Raw genomic sequence first — 17,706 nt, 5'->3', positions numbered from 1 at the left:
TACTTTCCTCGTGGATTAAGCCAACAACAGTGTGCCGATCAACACGCTTTGACTTTTCGTAGTGAAGCACCATTTCGAGCCACAGTGTTTCGATAGTTTTCCGAATTAAATTGTGATCGCACCTTGCTACAGGATAAATTTTGTAAACTGATATTGCAATATCGTCTTGTGATATACTGTGAGATTGAAACATACTTGGGTATTAGATCCTCTCGCACATCCTCAATACTGCATGAACATTCGGCTATTAAAAAGATTTGTTCGTGTTGGATACCGCATAATTTGACAATCGCTCAAAAATAATCTCGTGTCGATTGTTGCCAAGAAATGCTGAAAAAATTCAATCGCGGTACTTCAAAAGACGTCAATAAGAGCCCAACAGTCGTCGAGTCATGAAGCCTTTGTTTGCATATGAACCCGAAACTAAACGAAAGGTACACCAGCATTTGTTTGCCAGAAGTGTTTGGAAAAATCAGGGAGACCCAGCGCAAACCAATCATTCTGCGCCACGAAAATAGAAACGCTTACGCATCTTTTCAAACAAAGACATTTTTGAACAGTCAAAACATTGAATTGATGGGTCATCCGACGTTCAGTTCTTGTTTGGCACCCAATGACTTCTTACTAATGCAGATCAAAAATAAATTGCGATGTCAATGTTCTTCTACACATGAAGTAGCGGTTGATGCGTTCAAATCACATGTTTTGGAGGTACCTCAATCGGAATGGAAAAAATGCTTTGATAATTGGTTCAAATGCATTCAAAAATGTATTGATCTCAATTGAGAATATTTTGAAAAACAATATCCAATTATAAATACTCGTTTTTGTTTGTCTATCTCAAAAATTCAAGTACCAACCCTCGTAGTATTAAGAAATATTGGATGAGTTTGAGCAGAAAGGGATAAATTTTTATAGCGCCTTTGGTATTAAGTACAACTTGACAATGTCTGGTCATGCTTTGGATCAGATTTCTGATTTCATTTAATCAAAAGCATGCCTTATTTCATTAAGCCTAAGAGATACATTAATTAAATTGTGAATTAATAAAGCTAGAAGTCAGCTATCAATTCCATCCCAAAGGGGCTCTATTAGATTGAGAACATAACTTTCAGTTGGCCATACAATTTTTTGAATTGCTTCAAGCTAACTCATTTCTATAATAAGCAGTTGATTGGATTGTCATGCATGGAGAGAAAATTTTATCTTATAAAACAAGCGAAATGTTCTAATATTTAAACAATGTACTTCTTTATATCAAGTCAACCTGTTTCAATTATCACCATTGCCACACCTTTCATTTGCTATTAACTTATGTCCAGTCCCAGGTACTCTGCGGTTCAATGAAACTCTTTAAGTGGTATCCTTTTCGTATCATTGCTTATTTCTTATCGATAGTGTCACATAGAATCTTGGCAAAGCAGAGTAGATGTACTTTGTCTTAACGCTTGAAAAAAATCTTGAAATCTTGAAACATTCTCAACTCTATAAATCGACGAATGTGCCATATGGAATCTTTGTGCCGCTTGTAGTTGTGTGAAGCAATAGCTGCAGCATACTTTTCAGGAGTAAAAATATGGTTTTGACAAGCGTTAAGATACATTTCAAAGTTTAAATCAACCAATTCTATCATTTTATGAAAATTACATGTTTTGTAGAGCAGCAAAAATATTGCCTCGTCAATTTTGATAAAATACCTTTACTTCGAAAACAGTTTCAACCAGATAACACATTATAAGTTAATTTTGGCGGGAAGTAAATTTAATATATTTCAATTTAATAATCAATTATAAATTGTGCATCTATTTATAATAGTTCACAACAGAATGTTAGTAAGTTTCGATTCTTATTTAATGATTGAAAATTACTTGTACATGTTTAAAATAAAAAAAATTTCTATAGAGGATGAGTCGCCTATATTAATTTGGTCTCTTATTTATTCGTATGCATAATAATTAACATATACAAGAGTGCACTTTATTAACGCTGGTTATAGATCACAAATGGTAATTCAAAATTAATACAACTACAATCTGCTATATTTCGGCGTTAGCAATTAATATTGAACCTTGCTTTTAAGTATTTGACCTAAACTTATACCCGCAACGCATTGTGGACTTGGTAATATACTCATATTGCGTTTGGAGTGAATTTATTCGAATTATTTCGACCAATCAGCGAAACGTATTACACACAACACGTTTCAGGCAAATTATCAAAGCCTAGAACACGATTTAACGACAAAAGTGGGGCCTATACGATGGTTTTCGTTTTATTGGTAATGCAAAATACTCAGATCAGATTGTAAATACTCCAATATTTCCAATATATTATTATTTTTTTTTTTTTCTTAAAGAAAATTTGAATAATTTTAGTCAACTTTATTTAGTATTTGTAATCAGCTCACCAAGCCTGTAAATTAAATAATATAGGGGTTTCATTAAAAAATTTTAGCTGTTAATCTCCCTGAATCATTTTTTCTAAGAAAAAATTAATCTATTTCTGTATTTTTTCCACATTACCGTTTATTAAGCCAGTAATAAATTTATACTTTGCTTTGGTTATACAAACCAACTAAAATACACGAACCTTCACTTCCATACATAATACTGGTGGTGTTTTCCAAAGAATTGATCCCATCTAAGCCAGCTAATCTCACATTTTTGTAATTTATCCTATATTCTAGACTATGTAAAGGAGTTTCAGATTCGGATTCTGAGTAATCGACATGAGTCAAAACCATTAAATCCGCAACCGATCTCGATTTCTGACGAACTTTTTCTGTATATGCTCCCCTTTCGACTTTATTCCGCCAGTTTTCTTCTTCGGTTTCGCTTCCACTGCTGGTTGTTCTTTGAATCGAATCCTCGCAGTTAAAAGCGTCGCTCGATTTTGTTGTTTGTTCGTTTATAGTTACATCCTGATCATAGAAAGCTGCAATAACACATTTAAACGTTAACTATAACAAAATTTATATTCTAATATTTAACATTGGTGTATGGTTATAAGATTCATCATTCAGGAAGCCATGACCATATAATACCTACATTTGTTCTGAATATTATAAATTGTATAGTGTGTGGGTAAAATATGGTTCATATAGTATAAAAATTCGTGAACGTCATAGAATCAATAAAAAGTTACATTTTATCAAAACGCGCGTTAGACAGTGTAATTGTTAGTGTTGGTGGTATAGTGGTAGTGTAAGCATTGTGTTCAGTATGAATATGACAAACGGTTCCAAACTTGGTTTTAAGGTACAATTTCGTGACTAGTGCAGAATTTCTATCCCGAACTTTTCCTTTAAGTTGATCCCATCAATAGTCGATGGTATTTAAGTCCAGCTTATGCACTGGCCAGTCCATAGCAGCAATTTCGACATTTTGTAAATACTGTCATACAGAAACTGTACTTTTATTCTAATGTACAAACAATTGAATTTTCAACAAACCAAAAGGTCCAGTTGATGAATCAGCTACCAAACAGCCCTGATCACAGAATAAGTCAGTTCGTGAAATATAAAATCGTTAATTCATCTAATGTACATAACTCAAATTTTGTTAATATATTGTATATACTCACCTAAATTATCTAACGATCCGTGTAAGTTCGTAAGACTAAGAGATAACGATTTCCTCAAATCGTCACCTTCAGATTCGAGTACAGTTTCTGCAATATGATCGGTTTTGATGATGGTATTCGGTTTGCAGGACTCCCATCTTCGATCGAATTCGTCTACATCGAAAACTTCTGTTCTCGAAGTATTTTTATGGACTTGTAGAAGATCTGTCAGCATTGTGTGAATTTGTACTACTTTGGGTCTAGATTCCGCGCTTGTCCAACATAACTGCATGAGGCGGTAACTGTAATTAAGAAAAATAAAATACAATCGTAGCTATTACAAGAAATACTCTGTATCTCAAGAATACTGAACACACTGTTTGCACTACTGCTACACAACAGTCGCCAACAAAACAGTTTACTTTCGGTCTCGTCTCTGAAGGAGATAACTTGGTTATCAAAACACGCGAAAGACAGTGTAATTGTGAATCTTGGTAAAGTGGTAGTGTAAACAATGTGTTCAGTATGTATGGCTTATTTTACACATTCTAAGCTCTTTATTGATGATTCTTTGATAATTAAGGTGAATGTATTAATTAAAATTATGAGGATTATTTTCACATTTCTAATGTAACAATTAATACATTTCTCCTTATACCTAATTTTCAAACTTAGTCTCCTTATAAGTCAATACATGAAACAATTGTATATATGTTTTTGAACTCGAAGGAGCTTCTGATAATGTTCACAAAACCATCTTTATATAGTACGACATCTTTAGATGTCAGGTCTCCTCACTACTAGAGAATCAGAGTCAAAGATGGGGAACGAAAACAACTCCATAAGTCCAACAACAAAGCTTGACCAAATCCTAGAAATTGACTTACCTCTGAGTAGACTATTAGTGCTACGTTGAAGACAGTCATAACATCTAGAGGGACATAGTACGAAGAGGCCTCAACTACACAAATAGCTAATGTGACTCAACAACAACCCCACCAAAACTATTCTTAGTGCATGTACCATGTAACAATATTCTCAAACCCACTAGAATTGATAGTAAAGATGTCGAAAGAGGACATACCTAGTACCTAGACATTGAATACTGAACACCTGTGTTAAAAATACGAAATGTAAATATGACAGCCACCACGAGAGTAGCAAAACTAGTCTACAGAGAACAATAGACAACGCTTCCAGAAGTCATAGGCTAGTCTACATATGGTGGTGGAAAGAACATCATAAAGAATGAGACAGAGATTGGGTAGAGAGGAAATTCTGTAGAAATACTACCCTGATGATAGGCAAAGAAAAGGTATCATGGATCATACCACAGGATGAAATGAGGAAAAGTATAATTTCTGAAGACATTCGAATATAAAAACAAAAAGTAGTGATATGAAAACGCCAGTCCCAGAAAGAAAAAAAAATGCCAGTAAATGGTATGCAGACAATTTTAAAATAAAGGAAGAAATGTATGAGCCTGGAACAAAAGTTTGGCGAAAATCTCAAGCACATTTTAGGCGGAAATTAAGTAATTAGGAGATGCGCACATTTGAATGTTGATAGGAAGGAAGAAAATAATTAAGAACTGAGCTTTTCTATAATCAATTCCAAAACTGCTACTTAATGTAACGTAATACTTAAAGAGCTAGACAGCAATAATATAATTACCCTATTATGAATGACATGGTACACTGGAGCAGAAGGAAATGGGATAGCTAATAAATTATTAAAAACACCCTTTAGGGAACCAGATCCGTTTTGTTAAATCAACACCGATACAAAATTGGAAGAAATAGGAAAATAGTTGAATTTCTGCCACAAGATAGTAAGACTAAGACGAAAATATTGTAGGGAAACTACGGACAGAAGAGATCGGAATAATACATTAATCAGAACATAGCATCCTGTCTGATAAAAATTGAACCATCTATGTCCACACTTGCTGACTGCAAGGCACTAAAATATCTTGGGACTCGACACCGGAATAGAATAAGAATATTTTTCTAAACTTTGAATGGCGAATGTCCTAAAATTTATTAAAGGATCGGGAATAAAAGAACTACTAGTTTCAGAGATAGTCTCTTGCAATTGAATAGAGGAGGGGACATAAGAGATCAATCAGCTCTATCAAGCAGACATATTTAAATAAATAAACCCTAACTGACTGTTGTTTAATGTTGGAAATGATCATATTAGATTTATCTGCAGTAACAAGTACTTATAATTTTCCCAATAATTACATTGGTTGACTTGGATTTATGAAGACGAAAGATCTTATATTTAGAGGACTATTTATAAAAGATAAGTACAGAAAATAAAAAAGATAATTGTTGTTGACGTTTCTATTTATCAACTTTTATTTACGTTCGAATTGATATTGTCAAGTAAATCGAGGAACAGATCCATTTTCTGATGAGTTTAAATTTACTTAAGCTTGGTTGGATTGAGGTTTAATTTAGCCAAGGTTAGAATATCTTAATTTGCGGATAACTCGGGAAAAATATAACATACATCAATAGATCACCCACGACGTGAATATAAAAATAAAAATCACATTAAATAATTTATTTCCTAAGTTAACAGTAACAGAATTTTGAATTTTACTTAAATTGTTTGTATGGTTTATCGTTAATAACTGTTTTGTGAAGTGAATTATTTTTAAAAATTATCTTTTTCTTGTATTTGATTCCGTTTGAATAATTTTTATAATTGAATATATATACTTTTTATATCTCATGGTTTGCTAACGCAATTTTATTTATTTAATTATATTGGTGCCATTTTAACCTATTTTCCAAATATTAAAATGTATGTCCTATGTAAGCTGCGTCACAGTTATTACAAATACTTACATATAGTCGGTATAAAGTACTGAATGCGCAGGCCTTCTCAACCTAATGCCAGTCGGTCCTAAAACTTGTGAAATTACATCGTCGTCACTTAAATCCCAATAGGGTTGATCACCGCATTCGCAGATCTCCCACATCGTCACCGCCAATGCCCAAACGTTAGCTTCGGGAGTGACTCGTTTTGGTTGTATAGTAGTTTGAGTATATATAAGAGATTCCGGTGAGCACCATCTCACAGGAACTGTTGGTTGACCTTGATAATAATCTGCCGGATATTTGAAGGGTCCTAATCCGTAGTCCCCCAATTTTAGAATTAGATTATTGGTTAGTTGACAATTTCTACTTGCCAAATCCCTAGAAAAAATATGCATCAGCGGCGATTAAAATTTTTATCTCCAAAAGAAATTTGTTAACTTACAAGTGTACGATGTCATGTTCGTGTATATATTTTAAGGCTGATGTTAATTGATAACACCATAATAGTGGATATTCTGTTGACAAAAACTGGTCTGCGTCGGTCTTCTGAGATCTTAAATAAGCTTTTAAATCGCCCTGAAACATTAAAGTTTTTGTATTCATAACGATATAATTTAAGCAATATAAGATGAAAAAAGCTGTTCACAATACAAGAGTTTGATTAGATAGGATCATAAGGTAGGGTCAAGGTGGCAACAGTGGCTCAGAGGTACACAGTGGATCACAACTAATTCAAGACATAAGGGAGCGCTAACTGTTATACAGTCTCATCAACAGATGCAATTTTAGGGTATAGTGAAATAGTGGTCAATTTTGTGGTAAGTGAGCATGGCCTTCTGCTAGTCAAAGGGTAATTATCAATAAATAATGTTTATTTGTGTGTTGAATCTTCCTGTTTGGACAATCTTTTGAGCGGTGTAAAAGTATATATTTTCTTTTCCGCTCTTTGCATTTTCGTCTCCTATTACTATTTTGATATTATGTTTAGGTAAATTTTTATATTCGTAGCCCAGCAGTTCATCCTTTACTTCTTCTTTTTTTTTCGGAAGGAGCATGTATATTAATAATGCTTATAGTTCTGTTCTTTCCTTTGAGTTTCAGGGTTCAGAGTCTTTCAGAAATCGGTTTAAATGCTAATATATATTGGCAATGACTTTCCAGAGTTTCCGAATATTCTAGAAACTTCCCAAGTCAAGTATTGACATCCTGCCACAAAATTTTAGAAAATAGCGATCAGATTGTTCAAAGTGTAAAATTTATAGAAAAACAGAAAAAAATATTTACCTGAGAACACCATTCCTGCAGCAACAAGTAAGGTACTGTTTCCAACGATCTCCCTACTAAGGTTAAAATATTTGTATGATTTCCAATTTTATATATTTCTGCATTCTGTAAAAATAATATTTTTTCATTCTGACTAGAGGTCGCTTCTAAGATTCTAACTACTACAGGCGTCCAATTTTGTTTTTTATTGTCGTCATCTTGTATAGCACCTTCAACCACCTGCAAATCATATTAACTTTACATCAACGCAAACTATAAAAAGCTACTACACTACTACCACTACACTACAGACACAAGACCTGTAGAGGAGGAAACTACGTTACATATCATATCAAGCTCTTATTGCTTTAAAACCAGCGCCGCCTGGAGGATTCTTCTATTATGGAAAGCCTTCATGTGATAGTGACAAATTTAATTAAAACCGACAGGCTCTCCTTAATCTTACCGTTAGATAACCAGATATTTCTCCATTTCTCCAATTGTTGTTATGGGATTATTTCGAATCTAAGTTTACTCCTCTATAACGAAGATTATAGAATCATTTTAAATATTCTGTGAGCCAGTTATTTTTTTTACGATTTTGATATTGAAAATTGTGAGATTACTTTTATCATTACTGATGGTAATGATGGTTCGGAATGGCCATTCAGCTATCCTGTATTGATGGGTTTAAAATTCTTGATAATCTGGACGCTATTCCAAATTGATATTTATTACCATCAGTAATAACTTATTAATCTCACTACATCTAATATTAAAATCTTTAACAAAATAACTGCCTTACAGAATATCTAAAATGAATCTGGACTCTTCAACAATTAACGAGGAGTTGCCCAAAATTTCTTGAGGTTTTAGTAATTTCTCTCGTTATACCAATTTTGAGCATTGCAATTGTCAGATCTACGAGTATAGATGTGTAACAGACCTGTTACATTTTTCTCAAAGATTTTAATATTCCTCAGTTCACTTATTATGGCACAGTAGTAACTTCTGATTTATTTTTTAATCTTAACTGAGTTCCAAATTAAAATTGATTTTCACGTGGAAGTTAACACCCAGGTGGTCCATTACACCTTTCTTCTTTTTCCTTTTATTGTAGCATTAAGGCCCAACCTCACTGGGACGCCATGGCGACGTCGCTAAGTATGTAGCCATGGCTACCTCTGGCTACCTACAGTCGCCAAATGGAATAGCCAGAGACGACCATCTGTCAGTCAGTTCTCTCAGTCCTCGTATCTATTTATATTAAATCGAAGCCGATGTGGTGTTTCTTCTAAACTATATGAAGATTTAAGAAAAAGTTTTTTAAATACGCGTGAATGTCAGTATCATCTTTTGATGAATTGACAAACAAGATACAATTTTAAGAAAATCCATAAATCCAGAAGAAAAACTATTTGTGACAATAAAGTTTAATAACATACAAATGGAAATTACGTCTGTAGTTGCCTACTAGTCATTATATAAGTTATTCACTCAGTTTATCTACCTGATAATTAATTTCTGTGTAATTGTATGAACACAATGTATAATTTTTTTAATTGCAATAATAATGATATATAATAAATAACCTTGTATTTTGAGAAAACAAAAACTTGTTAATAAAGGTAAAATACAAGAGTCACAATTGATAAATGCATATTTTACATTACAACTATTTTTGAGGTGAATTACAAATATTTATTAAGAAAAATTTTCTGACTTTACAAACTACGAAACTGAAATTTCTGTTTATTTTTTAATTTCAGAGCTCCTTGTGTTTCTTCCCATGTTATTTTTAAAAGTTGGAGAAGTCAAAACAGGTGTTTTGAAATACCAATCAAGAATGGAGAATTTGTTTTCATAGACATCGGTAACTGCATTCTGTCTATTGTCAATTAATTTTTATAAACTTACCTTGCCAAACCATCCCGATCCTAATTCTTTGATGTATTTTAATCTATTTCTAGGAAAATCGTTTTCATTTGAATCTAAAAATAAGTAAAACACAATGTAAGAAAAAGACATCAAAAAAAGAGATAAGAATTTTTCAAATAGAGCATCACTAACTAGTCCCAGGCATAATAAAACAAAATTTTCTCTAACTATTTACTTATCAGACCTTTCTATGTATTTTTCGTGATAGTTAATTTGAGGTCTCTGTGGATAAAAAATCAAGAAAAATCATCAGCAAAAGTATTAAATTAATTCAATTTTGTTATGTTTCAACAATGATACATTCAGTCTCTAATTTTTTTAAATACTTTTTTTGTTAAACCATATCATCAATCATTTGAATCAAGCCAAAACCTCTTACTCTTGAACATTCTTTTGACATCTACCAACAACCAGTAGTCAGTAGAAGAGCAATGTCAAATCTAGATTAGAAGGTTAGTGACAAGCAAAGTGGAAACCACACTGTGATGTATTAAACGCAAAATTTTTGTGGGTGTTGCTTCTATGATGTTTAATATTTTTATACCCAGAAATAATATCAGAAAGAGACAATAAACGAGTTATATTCACTTTTTCTAAAGACAAGGGGATGGAATATGCCAAGCAAAAATATACGAAAAGAATGGAAAACAAGTAGTTATGAATATATCTACAATACGACAATAATAAATATAAAACAGTAAATTGTACAGATGGAAGAACGATCTATTGATTCAAAAAGAAGAGCATTTTCGAAGATATTGTCAAGGAAATAAATGTTAAAACATAATACAGCGAAATTTGTTTGTTTCGGTTTTATAACCTTGCCATTAAATTACTTCAATTGATCAATAGTTTATTTTGTTGACATCATAATTTTCCTGAGCTACACAAATTACTTATCGAGCGTTGTCATCTGTATCAATCAATTTGTATTTTATATCATTCGATAACAAAATTTAAATATTAAAAATATTCGAGAGTAAAATTATCAGAAAAATATATAGATGAATTTGAATAGATGAAACAGAGTAGAGAATCCAAAATAATGGAGATATCGATGAAATACTAGTCAATTCAAACATCATCCGATTCATTAAAGTCCAGAGATTGTGATGGTTTGGCCACATCCAAAGATTGGAGAGAAACAAAGGATACCTTAAAAGACTGCAGTTATATGTTGGTTAGGAGTTAGGAGCATGAAATGGAGTTAACAGCTGCGCCTTGTAGAAGTTGTGGAATAAACTACTGAAACCATTCAAAGATGAAATCGAAATCCGCGTGCATGATAATGACGTTTTATCTGAAATTGTGTACGAAATGAATAATATTAGTGTTTTCGAGGATTCTGATAAAAGTGAGTGTGGATAGTGAAGATACAGGCATTCAGTTGCTGACAGACAATGAAATTTTTGGAACACTTACTACGAGGTGAAGACCTACAGAGGACGATGATGTAAATGAAAAACCAGAAAAAGATGACTTAAGGCCATCTCGTGCTCATGCCTTACATGTTTTTAATTTTTCATGATGTACATGTAGCTAAATTGAACAATTTATATGTATGTACTTCATAACACTCATTTGTTCACTATACATTTACCTACTATGTTTATATGAATAAACAAATTTTTTTACAAAGTTGTTGTTTTAGGTCTTGCTTTTCCTTATTATACAGGATGTCTCTAAATTCGACGCTCTAGGGGAAATTTCTTGGATCAAATTATGCCTATCGGAATAGGATACTTATATCTGTTTTGTATTTTTCAAAGTAATCACAAGAGCAGTCATAAAATGATGTTTTTCTCGAAAACGGTTAATTTAGTGTAGACAAATGTCATTACCTTTTTATTAAGGAATCAAAAACTAAAAAAAAAAAACATTTTATCCAATGGCAGTGAATTCACGGGTGGAAAAAGGGTTCTTGACTTACGTTGAGCTCCCCGGGAAATCATCTATTCATGTTAGAACAAGTAGTTTATCAACCTGATAATCGTCGAAAAGTTTCAATAACAATCGATTACACCATTTGAAATTTATTGACAAAAAATTCGTTTTATTTTTAAAACTTTTACACCCTGTAACTCTGAAAGGATGCGTTAGTTGACATAAGTCCCATATATCGATAAGCATAATTTGACCTAAGGAATTTCCCCTATATCGTTGGCAGTTGAATTTAAGGACATCCTCTATACAATAACAGTAATAAATGAAAAATAAATAAAAATTTCGATCATCCGAACTTTTAATTAACTGAAGCACTTCTGAAAACATTAATTCGGATTATCGACGCTGTACTGTATAATATTAAATCTAATAAAAAAAATACTTACTAAACCATGGACTAATGTCGTAGCTATTGGCTAGGGGGTCCTCAATAGATTTTGCCTGAAATGGAAAAAAACACATAATCAATTTTGTAAAAAACTTGCTAAAACATTAAAAAATTTCAAAGATTAAACACTATCCAAAAAATGTATTTAGTCATCAATAATATATATTTGAAAATTCATTTGTCCCTCAAACGGAACATCCATCTTTGCCAGACTGATATATTTTACAGAAGATACTAGAATTCCCTAGGGAGCAGGTAAAGGAGTAGGGTTTCGTAAGTGCCTCAGTCAATCCTATTCTTCACCGATACCGGATGTTCACAACCTTTACCCCTACCCTAAGAAGGTTTTCTTGTATTTGACTGATAGTCAAATAGCTTTGTTTCATTATAATTTTTCCATTTGAATGGTAGTAATTACAAATGTTAAATATTTATTAATTACTTTTTTGTGGTATTTGGTATTTTTTATTGTACTATATTCTATATGCTTGATTGATACCTATGGGCAAAAGGCAAGGGCAGCCCAAGAAACAAAATTGAAGAAGATATTAAAATCCTAGAAATAATAGAATGGAAAGCAAATAGCAAAAACAGAAAAGAATGGAGAAAGCTGACAAACGAAGTCAGGACCAACGCAAAAAAATGTAACGAAAAGAGCGAGGGGAGTAATCCACCCCAATAAACGGATTTGTAAGCGCCCTAAGCGCTAGCCATAATCCAATAGATTGAACGGCATAATGATGTTGATGAACTGTATTATGTGCTAATTAACAAAAAAAGTGAAATGGGGTAAATAAATGCCTTAAAATAAAGATTAAGTTCACAAAGAAGAAACACAAATCCCATTATCTGTCTGTGAGACGGATGTTCCTCTATGCAAAAAAAAACTTGTTCTGCCTGAAGGGTTAATTTGGTTCAGCGAATGGAAAACAAAGCCTAGACCAGATCACTGAAATTGTCTTATTATTTTCTATTAATCTTTCAATATTTTCATCTTTTAGTTCATAATCTCTTTCTTTATTACTTTTGTGTGTTACAGTTCCATTGTCTATTGTTTGGTCCTAGAATTATTTAGAATTATTCTCTTAATTTCAAAATCAATTTTCCTTTGTTTGTTATTGTGCGTGTTTTCATTGCGAAGTTGATAACTCAAAGTTTTATTTTTGTTTTCTCTTTGTCAATGTGTTACTTTAAAATATTGATCGATACGGCCTGTAGGACAATCTGTTCCCCATTCATTCTTGTCCATATTTTCCAATGTTCACTCTCAATAACTTCAGAGGGTGACAGCCTGTTCTTCTTTGTTTTAAAGTAGTTTTCTGATGTACTGTCTTACTACCCTAAATACATACATTTTTTCATTCCTTCATTTATACACAAAAGTGCTTGCCTGTCTGGCCTATCTATATTTTTAAATAATTGTTGTATTTGCCATCAACATAACATCATATGCTTTTGCTATAACTTGTGAATAATTCACTACTACATTTTTCTGGTGTAAATTTGCCCTTTTTGGTATGCTTTCCATTATTATTAAATAAAAAGGAAGGCAAAGAGTCTCCCTGTTTAATTTAATTGTTGATTTCAAGTCATTGTGCTATTATATTATATATATTATCTTGGATTTGTTAGAATAAAACTATTATTCTTACATTTGGCTTGTCCTCATGAAAAACGTTGTTGTTAAAATGAGGAGATAATGGAGAAAATATGGTAAATTCTCCACTAGCAATTGGATTGACATGACCATGGTCTAAATTTGGTATGGACGATGCAGTAACAGGACTATCTCGGAATTGCTGGAAAATAAATAATATCAATTACATATATATACTTTTTATTTACAACAAATTATGGTGTTATCGGTTATCATCATACGAGGTGTGATAAAAAATTAAAAAGATAAATCTTGTTCGATATTTCAAGAAAATAAAAATGAATAAAAAACCAAAAATATAAAATTGTGTGTGTTCAAATTATGTGTACTACCTTCTCCGGATCTTCTGTCTAAGCAGCATGAAAAACAATGAGAATATTATTATCAGTTGTTAATTAGTATAATAAATATACAGGCATCAGTGGCACTTTTTATAATGACTATAATAGATGTAACATGAATTTATTTTATCAAATTCATAACCAAATTATGAGTTTCCATTACACATTCATAATTGTAAAGGATTAAGCAGACATTTGGCGCACTGGCGCAGATTTAGTTTTCTAGATACGACAAAGGTAGTAGAGAATACAGTAGAGAAACGCTTAAATAGTTAATATCAAAATAAATTGAATTTAAAAAGTATCTATCTACCTTTAAGTACTTCTACAGGGAAAATGAAATTGAGATAAACTGGCCTTTTTGGAAGGGTGGCAGTGAAGAGACTTCTTTTAAGACGTCAAAATAAAATTAAAAGGTTGCAGTGGGCTAGAGAACATAAAAATTGGACGCATGAAGAGCGGGAGAGAATTTTATGGAGTTATGAGTCAAAGTTTGAAGTTTTTGGGTGTAAAACAAGAATGTTTGTGGGCAGGTCAAAAGAAGAACTGGCGGTTTAAGGTGTTTTGGAGGAAAGGTGACTGGAGATCTGGTAAAAATTTAAGGGATTTTGTTGTCTTCCACCCTGACAATGAAACATTTCTCGAAGCTGTACAAAGAGTATTTGAAAGAATTGGAAAGGAAGAATGTACTGAAAGTGTTGTGGGACAAATTGAATAAGGAAGTCAGAGAATAGTGTCCTACTTCCACTTCACGTATTTGGAATATTCTGAAAAGCTGATGGAACCAATTATGCAACGATTATTTATCGACATTGTCACAGAGAATGCCAAAATTGTATACCGAAAGAATAAAAGAAAAAGGAGGTTACATTAAAAATTTAAATATGTACCAATTACAGACTGTAGTTTTATTATTACTAAATTCTTATCTACATATGTTCAAAAAAGATGATGTACACTTGTAGTGTACATCTCAAATTATCACTAGTCTTTTTATAAGTACATAAATTAGTAAACTGACAAATGTATACTAGAAAATCTAAAAGAAATTTTAACGATTCACGCTATACCTAAACTAAACTCAGGAGACGTGTTAACTAACAATGTTGTTAGGTAATAAAGAAAATCTTTACCTCGTGTGTTTTTTTACACTACAGCAAAATGGAAAATTTGACTAATTGATACGTGGACCAGGTCAACAAAAAATTTCAAATTTTTCACATTTATTGTTATGGGTCTTACAAATAATCATTCTTCAATTGGTACATTTAATAATATTATAAGATATGTGATAAATACTACAATTGTACAGTCATTCAACGATTTCAATTATTCGGTTAATAGAATAATGAAACATCAATCACTAGTGAATAAAAGGTATTTCATCCTTTAGAAAGTGTGTAATGAATGTTTTGTAGTACAGTGGTAGACAAATTTCATGACATCATTTAATCGTTTTTTAAGATTCATATCAGTATTCACGCTAACGGCAAAAACATTATTTCATTGTTTCGTTCGCAAGAACTTCAACTGCTACTAGAATTAACCTTTTGCGAGAAATTTCATCACAATTAGCTGGGAAGTCTCCTCCTGAATCATTTCCGTTGTTTTTAATTTATTTGATAAGCAAATATTAGTTTAAATAACTGAGTCATTACATAAGTTCTATCCACCGATCCTGTTTTAAAATGTCACTCAACTTACTGTATTTCAATGTATATTTATTTCGTGCAATGCCTCTAGATACTTTTTAGCTAAAGAGGAATTTTTCTGGTAACAGCTGCTATCAGTGAAATGTCAAGTAATTTTCAATGACATCAGATGAAATTGTAGCAAATCTGATTTTAGATCAGCAAAACAGTGAATGATTCTTGTTTCTGATACAAACAATTATAGGTTTTGAATAAATTAATTAGTCTTTTTTATTACCTATTGTGGTCGCCTTGAGTAATTTTCATTTCATTTAGCAGTTACTGTTTCTCTTACTCTCAATAGTTTATATTCATCATAAAATGAGAATGAAATCATTCAGTTATGCAACTAGTTGATTCAATTTTTAACATATGTTCATAACGCATTTACATTAAATTTTATTTGTAAAAATTAAGCACACTTTTTTCGCAGTTTACTTCTTAATGTCCTTAGAACGATTCAATAGTTAATTATGAACTTTAACTTCAATAATTGTGATTACTTTTGTAGAAGAATAAGGCAAAGGATATTTAACATTAATATTAATCCAATTTGGCTCCTAGATAAAGTCGTCTATATGTGAAAAGGTCTTAAAACCGCAAATTTAAAAATAAAGAATATATCTTTATCAATCAAAAATATAATTCCAAAAAATATCCATTCAATTTTAATAATTGTGAGCTTTAGCTTTTGGATTACGAAATTATAATTCAAATTTTTGTAAAATAGACCAGGGTAGAAGCTTTTAAAAATGATAACAACTGAAACAAAATAATAGTAGGATGAAAACCAAAAAAGAGGAGAATATAATTAAAATGGGAGGAAACATAAGTTACGGGAGATTTGAGGTCGGGAATGAGAAGAAGTGGTAAATGTACAACTTTTGTATTCACACTTTTTTCACATAACCTCAAAATTTATATGAAAAATTGAAAAACCAAGTGTTTGGTTTTTAATTTTTCTTTTACAAAAAAATTTTTCTCGGAAAATTAACTTTTCATTTATCAAATACACTGCAATTTATTTGGTTTGAAATATTTATTATATCACTGTATTTTGACTTAATATCGAAAAAACACCTTAATTTTCAATCGAAAATTCTCCCGTCAAAATATCAGCTTCTTTAAAAAAGTCAGTGAGGTTTCCGTTCATTGAAATATCTACTTTCTGATGATGTGAAAAATATTACCATCACCAACTTGCCCCGGTTTTTTTGTAATCAGTTGCATAATTTTTTGTTATTTATTAAAATATTTCACTCTAATTACTTATGTTTATTAATCTAACATGGAATCTCACGTTTTTTGTGTCATTTAAGTGTAAAATTTAAATAAATCACAAAAAATTATATAAATAATTAAAAAAAAATCGGATGTAAGTTTTTTTCTTTTTATTTTTGCCCTTTCTGAGGTGAAAGTAATATTTTTTCTACGCCATAAGAAAATAAAGATTCAAACGTACAAAAAACTCACCGACCTTAAAAAAATGCTGTTTTGACAGGAAAATTTTCAATAGAAAATTGTAACAGTTTTTCTATGTTAGATCAAAATATATAGTGTAAGTTTTTTCACAGGAAATCGGGATAAACCGTTTTTTATCCTTATAAAATCACTTCCTTTCCCTTTCCAACCTCAAATAGCGCGTAGATTATGTTTTTTTTTTCATTTTTATTATATTCTCCTTCTTTTCCAATGGGTTTCATCCCACTATTATTTTTTTTATTGTGGTCTAACCCGTATGAAGTTATCCTCAGACTTCTACCACGAATATTTTTTTACAAAATAAACTGAACTTTTGCGAAAAAATATCAATAGAGGAAACATATAATGACGTTATACATTATACATAATTTTACCACCAAAAATTGAAGATTGAGTGGATAAAAATTTTTTAATCATGTGTTTTTCTACATGTTAATAAAAATCATTCAATTATTACAAAATTCAAATAATTAGAAATTAATTGACCAGAAATTGTGACGTAAGTATTTTTTATAACGCTAAAAAAAATACATAGAGTTTAAGTTGAAGCGTAGACGCGCTTTGTTCGTTTTGAAATCAAAGTGCCGAAATTTTTCTAAAATTCCTTCAA

The 17,706-nt window shown here is 31.4% G+C and overlaps 1 protein-coding gene and 1 long non-coding RNA gene across 2 annotated transcripts in view; one reads left to right on the top strand and one right to left on the bottom strand.

Moving 5' to 3' along the window:
- LOC130452439 (uncharacterized) overlaps window positions 1–17,706 on the bottom strand; it is a 50,616-nt gene that overhangs the window by 26,251 nt on the left and 6,659 nt on the right. The window contains exons 3-10 of the mRNA XM_056791722.1: window positions 13,578–13,724; window positions 11,924–11,978; window positions 9,573–9,646; window positions 7,677–7,895; window positions 6,835–6,968; window positions 6,420–6,770; window positions 3,583–3,863; window positions 2,590–2,934 (exon numbers count right to left, since the gene is read on the bottom strand). Of these exons, the coding sequence (XP_056647700.1) occupies window positions 2,590–2,934; window positions 3,583–3,863; window positions 6,420–6,770; window positions 6,835–6,968; window positions 7,677–7,895; window positions 9,573–9,646; window positions 11,924–11,978; window positions 13,578–13,724 (1,606 nt within the window). The remainder of the gene's footprint in view (window positions 1–2,589; window positions 2,935–3,582; window positions 3,864–6,419; window positions 6,771–6,834; window positions 6,969–7,676; window positions 7,896–9,572; window positions 9,647–11,923; window positions 11,979–13,577; window positions 13,725–17,706) is intronic.
- The window catches only part of LOC130452440 (uncharacterized), a 31,707-nt gene that overhangs the window by 9,749 nt on the left and 4,252 nt on the right, over window positions 1–17,706 (top strand). The window contains exon 3 of the long non-coding RNA XR_008910972.1: window positions 9,425–9,528. This is a non-coding gene — a long non-coding RNA (uncharacterized LOC130452440). The remainder of the gene's footprint in view (window positions 1–9,424; window positions 9,529–17,706) is intronic.

This window comes from Diorhabda sublineata, chromosome 1 (assembly GCF_026230105.1).
Source record: "Diorhabda sublineata isolate icDioSubl1.1 chromosome 1, icDioSubl1.1, whole genome shotgun sequence".
Taxonomy (NCBI): Eukaryota; Metazoa; Arthropoda; class Insecta; order Coleoptera; family Chrysomelidae; genus Diorhabda; species Diorhabda sublineata.
The sequence above is the reverse complement of the archived record's forward strand: the minus strand, read 5'-3'. Positions and strand labels throughout refer to the sequence as shown.